Source organism: Protomyctophum bolini (genome assembly GCF_963924005.1).
Source record: "Protomyctophum bolini genome assembly, chromosome: 12".
NCBI lineage: Eukaryota > Metazoa > Chordata > Actinopteri > Myctophiformes > Myctophidae > Protomyctophum > Protomyctophum bolini.
The window spans coordinates 31842643-31849453 of record NC_137873.1 but is presented as its reverse complement, the minus strand read 5'-3'; the positions used below and the strand labels follow the sequence as shown (position 1 = coordinate 31849453).

At 45.1% G+C, this 6811-nt stretch overlaps 1 protein-coding gene across 1 annotated transcript; it reads right to left on the bottom strand.

Annotated features, from left to right (window-relative positions):
• Positions 1–3833: 3833 nt before the first annotated feature.
• Positions 3834–5009, bottom strand: LOC308326218 (deoxyhypusine synthase-like; the record flags this gene model as incomplete). The annotated part of the gene is made up of 1 exon (XM_080779026.1): positions 3834–5009. The coding sequence occupies one exon, from the start codon at positions 5007–5009 to the stop codon at positions 3834–3836; it is 1176 nt and encodes a 391-aa protein (XP_080635152.1).
• Between the last annotated feature and the right edge of the window lie 1802 nt (positions 5010–6811).

The window sequence follows — 6811 nt, the reverse complement described above, 5'->3', positions numbered from 1 at the left end:
TATGTTTTATCCAAAGCGCTTTAAATAGATTGTGCATTATAGTACATTATAGTACATTCTCACACACACACACACACACACACACACACACACACACACACACACACAGTGCACCTTTTGTGGTCTTTTCCTTGGCTTTGTGTGAGTAGTATAGTGCACGTTTCTAGTTTGATCAATGTCGATATTCTACTGTCATATATGGAGACATATACCGTATATGACATCACCAACGACAAGTCCCAACCGTATCGTCATGAAGCACAGCCTGGAGAATATAAAAGCTACGGTTCTAACTAGTGATCCGTCCATTATGTGCAGCCAGCAACACTATTCCTCAAACATCTAAAAAGGGAAACAGACTAAATTGTGGTAAGACCATACAGTGAGCCAAGCAGCACACCATGTCACAGGATAAGGACCCTAACCATGAACCCATGAACAACAACGGCACAGGCACCGGTGGGGCCTTCCCATCGGCACCCTCCTACAGTCATCTAGGGTATGGCACCAGTGGGCCCTTCATATCAATGCTCGGTGCAGGCAGCCCTGGGCCGGGCCCTGGGCCCTCCTCATCGTGGGGCTTTGGGCCCGTCCCATCGGCACCGGCCTACGCACATCCTGGCTTCTCCCAGGGAGTTCCCTTCGTGGTGGACCCTCGCCATCCGTCACGGGAGGAGATCGGTTTCCCTGTCATGGGAGAGAACAACCCTCTCTACAACATGCATGGGCCTCCCCAACCTCCCCAGCATGCAGGCTTTGCCATTCCCCTCCATAATTACTACTACCAGGGCCCCTACGCCCAGATGCCTTACAAACAGTACAGGGGATCCAGTGAAATCCCTCCATCTTACGATGACTCATGCGACGAAGGGTACTCTGACGTAGAGTGTGAATCTGACGAAGAGGATGATGTTGACGACGATTATGACAACGCTGAAAAGGAGAAGAGAGTCCAGCTTTTCTCCAAGAAGTTGTTGATGGTCCTCCTACTGCAGCATATGGTCCTGTTCCTCCTTGCTATTGACAAGAATGGTGCCGTGGACTATATGCGCAAAAACCTGTTTACAACCACAGGTAATTACGTGGCCTCGGCCGTGTTTTTAGCTGTGTTCATCCTCAGCTGCCGCAAGCGAGAATTGAACCTTGCCCCATTCTCCGTCATGACCCTGAGCCTGGCCTACATGGTGGGAATGATGTTCAGCTTCAGTCCCAGCATGACAGTCGTCATGTTGATCTGCCTCATCACCATCATGGCCGGCGTCACTTCCGTATGACTGCGCTTTGTGCCGGGTGGGACGTGCTCGTCCAGTGGATCAATGTCCTGGTGGTCTTTGCCAGTGCAAGTTATTCTAAATAGTTGCTTACATGTTACTATTATTACTTTGAAAAAGTTGTTTCTTATTACCGGTACTTGGAATGAAGTATAGTAAAAAATATATATATATATTATTAATAATAAAATAAATCTTGCCCCCAGGCCATGTTGCAAAAAAAGAAAAAAAATGTCAATAAGTTGTCAAGCTTAGCTTAGCTGTGCTCTTCAGTCATGGAAGTGTGTATTCCTTTTGGAATTTGGACCCTTTTTCCCCCCAAGAAACTCTGCTGTGTGTGGATGGAATGTGTCCTCAGGCGCTTTCTGCGCTGTGATTCAAGGTTCAAGGTTGTACTTTATTGTTACATCTTGTGTACAGGTACATAAGAGTAAAACTTAGTTTTGTTTGGCTTCCTTCAGACAATGCAGCAACATAGAAAGTGTATCATTCAAAACAACAAAAAAACACAGCAAACAAAGAATAAAGAGTGCAAGAAAGAGCAATAATAAAAAAAAGGATTGTGATGAGCATTGCATAATGAGTGAGCCACATGAGCCAATATAAGTGGCAGACGCGGAGGGGACAATACAGTACAGTACAGTACAGTACAGTACACGTGTGAGACATGGAACTGCCTCACGCCCCCATGTATGTGTTAGTTTGGCTGATTGACTGAATTCAAAGCCACATGTGCTGTGATACTTTGATACTTCTCATATACCTGTATGGACTATTATATAAAATAAAATGTAACACATGTTAAAGGGATATTTCACTGCTGGAAGAAACTGCAGTCACTCAATGTTAATTGTTTTTGTAGTAGGACAATTTTAAATTTGCACCCTCTGTCCAGAGAAATAATGAAATCTGTGTGTTTGACTAGGCTATGACTGGATTGCTGAATTCCGAAAATGACATGATAAAAAACAACCAGATCACGTATGACTGTCAGTCCAGTAAGTCCACAATAGAAATAGTTTTAATATTTTCTTATTTTCTCTTTTTGCTGTGTTTGAAATGCATTGTGTTTTTGTATGCTGTCCTCTCATGTCTTGTTATGTCAGTATTGTTTAGTGTTCAATGTACGTTGACTACGGATGGAAAATAGCATCTCTGCTAAATCCAGTGTATTTACGCTACATTTTTGAGTGGTGCAACCACTCCAAGGAACAGCAATGTCCGTGACGTTCACCTATGTATGTGGTCACCATATGGACAAAGCGTTCCCCGGGTCTAACATTCATTAAATATCATATCATTGTGCCTTGATACAAAGACAAGACAAGACAAAAGTAGATCAGTTATTCTCATTATTTTCATTGCACACAACCCTTTGGTGCATTCCTTTTATGGTGTTAGATGGAGCATCTTAATTTTTAACAAAACAACACCGCCTTTGCTTATAAGCTGCATTGAAATACTTTTAGAATTACTGTAGTATAATATAAACTCAGATTTTCTTTATTCTTTCTTAAGCCAATTTGCAGTAGGGGGCCGCAGCCAGAGGCTATAGCTATTTAGGGGTCCCTAGGAAAGAGTTTGGGAATCTCTGCGTGTACGTTTTGTTCCTCTGTCCATGGTGCTGAATGTTATTGTTCCTCTGTCCATGGTGCTGAATGTTATTGTTCCTCTGTCCAAGGTGCTGAATGTTATTGTTCCTCTGTCCAAGGTGCTGAATGTTAATGTTATTGTTCATCTGTCCAAGGTGCTGAATGTTATTGTTCCTCTGTCCATGGTGCTGAATGTTAAGGTTATTGTTCCTCTGTCCATGGTGCTGAATGTTATTGTTCTTCTGTCCAAGGTGCTGAATGTTATTGTTCCTCTGTCCATGGTGCTGAATGTTAATGTTATTGTTCCTCTGTCCATGGTGCTGAATGTTAATGTTATTGTCCCTCTGTCCATGGTGCTGAATGTTAATGTTATTGTTCCTCTGTCCATGGTGCTGAATGTAATGTTATTGTTCCTCTGTCCATGGTGCTGAATGTTATTGTCCCTCTGTCCATGGTGCTGAATGTTAATGTTATTGTCCCTCTGTCCATGGTGCTGAATGTTAATGTTATTGTCCCTCTGTCCATGGTGCTAATGTTAATGTTATTGTTCCTCTGTCCATGGTGCTGAATGTTAATGTTATTGTTCCTCTGTCCATGGTGCTGAATGTTAATGTTATTGTTCCTCTCTCCATGGTGCTGATTAACCAATCTCAATTTAATAGTTCCAATGTTTGGAACTATAGCCCATAGCAGCGAGATCAAAGGGTGTCGCCACTCTCTTATTAGATTAATCTGGCTCGATCCTGGTCAAACAGAGTCAGGGTGCAATATATTGCATATATTATGCATATTGGCTCACTGGAAACACTTAAGAATGCACAAATGGACTCGTATAAGGGTCCACAGTGGTTTGTTAGATAACTAACCACTGTGCTACAAAAGACCTAGACCTACACAAGAAGTCACCAAAGGGTCACTGTGGCCTGTTCATTAAATTATTTCAAAGTCTTTATTCACAACATTGTATATACTATACAGACATGGACAGACATGGATGTAAATGGCCACTGGTTTGTGTCGACGCATTCAACGGCGATGTGGAATTTCTAGTCTTGTTGGCAGTCATCTTGTCTGCGTGAAATGCAAACGTCTCAGCCACCAGCAGGGGGAAGACTATAGAAGCATCTGCATAAACCTTCACGGGCTTGGCGTCCATTCTGATCTTGCCCCAGGACACGGCCTCATCAGGTCTGGCCCCGGAGTCGGACCCGTCGAATTCCTGACCAGTGTTGACGTACACTGAATAATCAGCTCCGTTTCTCATCAGATTGGCGTTGGCTATGTGGTGCTTGACCAGACCACCTCCCAGGATGATCATCCCCGTCCGCTTGGCGAACACCGCTGCGCCGTTCAATTTGCGGATGTCTTCTACTATGTCCAACACCAAACCTGGATTTCTGTAGGAGTGGAAGTAGATCATGTCTCCCAGGGAGCCGTCCGTCAGGGCGGGGCTGAACACCGGGATGTCATTCCTGTAGGCCCAGTAGTAAACAGAGTCGGGGTTGTTGATCTCCTTGCCCAGACGGTGGATCATCTTGGACGGCGTCCAACGGGCGCCCTCTGTATCCTGTTCCAGGACCATTTGGTCCAAGATGGGCATCAGCCAGTCCTCAAACTTACAGTAATTGCCGTTGGGGACCAGGAGATTCCCCACCCTGTTGAGGCCTCTCTGGCGCAGCTCCTTGCCGGGCAAGGCGAAGTCCCCGAGGAACGTGTCGGCCAGGCACTTGATCAGGTCCTCCTCCACGCCTCCGGCCGTGGTCACGATCACGTCCACCATCCTGTGCTCGGCGAGGTAGCGGATGCTCTCCCGGACCCCGGAGCTGATGAGGTTGGAGGTGTAACCGAGGAAGATGGTGCAGCCCGTCTGGCGGGTGGCAGGGGAGGAGCCGGAGGCCGCCGTCTGCTCGCTCCCCTCCGCTGCCGCCGCCGGCTCCTCCAGACGCTTCTCTATCATGGTGTTGATCTGCTCGATGGCCAAGCCCATGTTGCTGGCCTGGAAGCCAGTGGTGAGGTAGGAGCGGAGCAGAGCCCGGTGGTCCACCCCCTGGTTGAAGTCATAGCCCCGGATCCTGGGAGTGTCCTCCGGGAGGTCCTCGCTCTGTTTAAGGACCGCCTCCGTAGCCATCGGTGGAGCGTCTGCCATCTCCTCTATATCCGTGAGTGTCGGTGCTTTAAGAGTGTCAGCAGACAGGAGCACGAGGGATACCATAGGACTGCTACCCTCTGATGTCATGTTGATGACATCATGTTGATGACATGTTGATGTGAACTCCATATTTGGATTGGTGGGACACTTAACAGTGGATTATACACAGACCAAAACACCACTAGGGCCACATAGGACCGTAACACAGAGCTCAAACAGTTTTAGGATACCATGTGTATAAAATGTGTATAATTATTTTAGCCACAGCATTAAACGGTGGGCCATGCTGACTGGTATAATTTCCACAGACAATTCATCTCACCCAGGCATCACGTTGAAGCGATTATGACCTACCCGTTGTTGGTCTTCTAGATATGACTCCCTTGCTGCTATACGCTACAGACATGTGGACGTGATGAAAGCACTGACAAAAATAGCTCTAATGAGCGTGGTGAAGGAGCGGGATTGAAGAAAGCAATGGAAAATGTAGTTTCATTTTTCTAGTGGTTCTCCAGACAAAAATATTAGAGAGTGTTAATGCCGTCTCTAAATTACTCCAAACCAAAGACATGGAAATGCAGAAGGCCTCGAACTTGCTGGAGAATATGATAAAGGTCTTGTCTGAGTACAGGAATGCTTTTGATGAGGCAAAGACGCTTGCAGACAAATGGGGAGCTCAGAATATCTTATAAAATACAAGAGTAAGAAGAAAGAAACGTCATTTTGACGAGCTGTGGGAAGATGAGCGACTATCCAATGCAATTTCAGAGTTAATATTTTCAATGCCAATCTGGACATAATCAACCAGCTGTCCCAAAGATTAATTAGTATGCACGAGACCTCTCTCATGTTTGAGGCTCTGCACCCCATGACCCTCCAGCATGCAGGCGACGATGAGCTATATGAAAAGGCAAAACGTCTATCTGACCACTATACAACAGGGACCTAGTAATTACTTTCCCACTCAACTCCTGTTAATCAGGGTCTGTTTTAAAGAAGAGATTGCTAAGGAGTCCTCAGTGTTCCAACTTGTAGAATTGCTGTTGACCACTTACTTCATTAGAGGATGGTTTGCCCTACCTGTTTAAGAGGCAGTTCATTCTCACTTGAGGCTAGGTAAGAGACAACAGGGGAGAACTTCCAGCCAGGGAAACAACAAGCTGCATATCCCATAGGGATATACAGTACTCCAGGTGTGCAACTGGCGGCCCGGGGGCCACATGCGACCCCCACCTTCACTTAATGTGGCCCTCAGGTTAATATCAGAATACTGATATAATATTGGTTGCAGCTGTTTACAATTCCACAACATGCAAACATGACCTGCTTTAATTAGGCTACTTCAGTCTAAATTAGTAGCTCAATGCTCAACACACGTATAATTAAAGGCATTTGAAATTACATTAAAGTGTAAATTTTCAGGATTCCAATTCGAATATAGCAAAAATAGCCGATCTACAAGCTCAAAACGCGTCGCAGTGCAACGCGTTTTGAGCTTGTAGATCGGCTATTTTTGCTACGACAGTAATATATGGCCCTAGGGAGTGAGTGTGGAAATATAGTGGCCCTCTCCACCGTCAAAGTTGCCCACCCCTGCTCCAGATACTACTCCGAAAAAACGGAAAACTATAAATTATTGAACATTTAAAATAATCTAGGATTAAGATCAAACAATAAAGAATGAATGATTTATGCAAACAATAGACTTTTGCTAATATAACCGTGACATTACATATACTGTATATACAGTAGCCTACATGCAGCAGCATATTTTTGCAAAAATACAAAATGCAAATGTG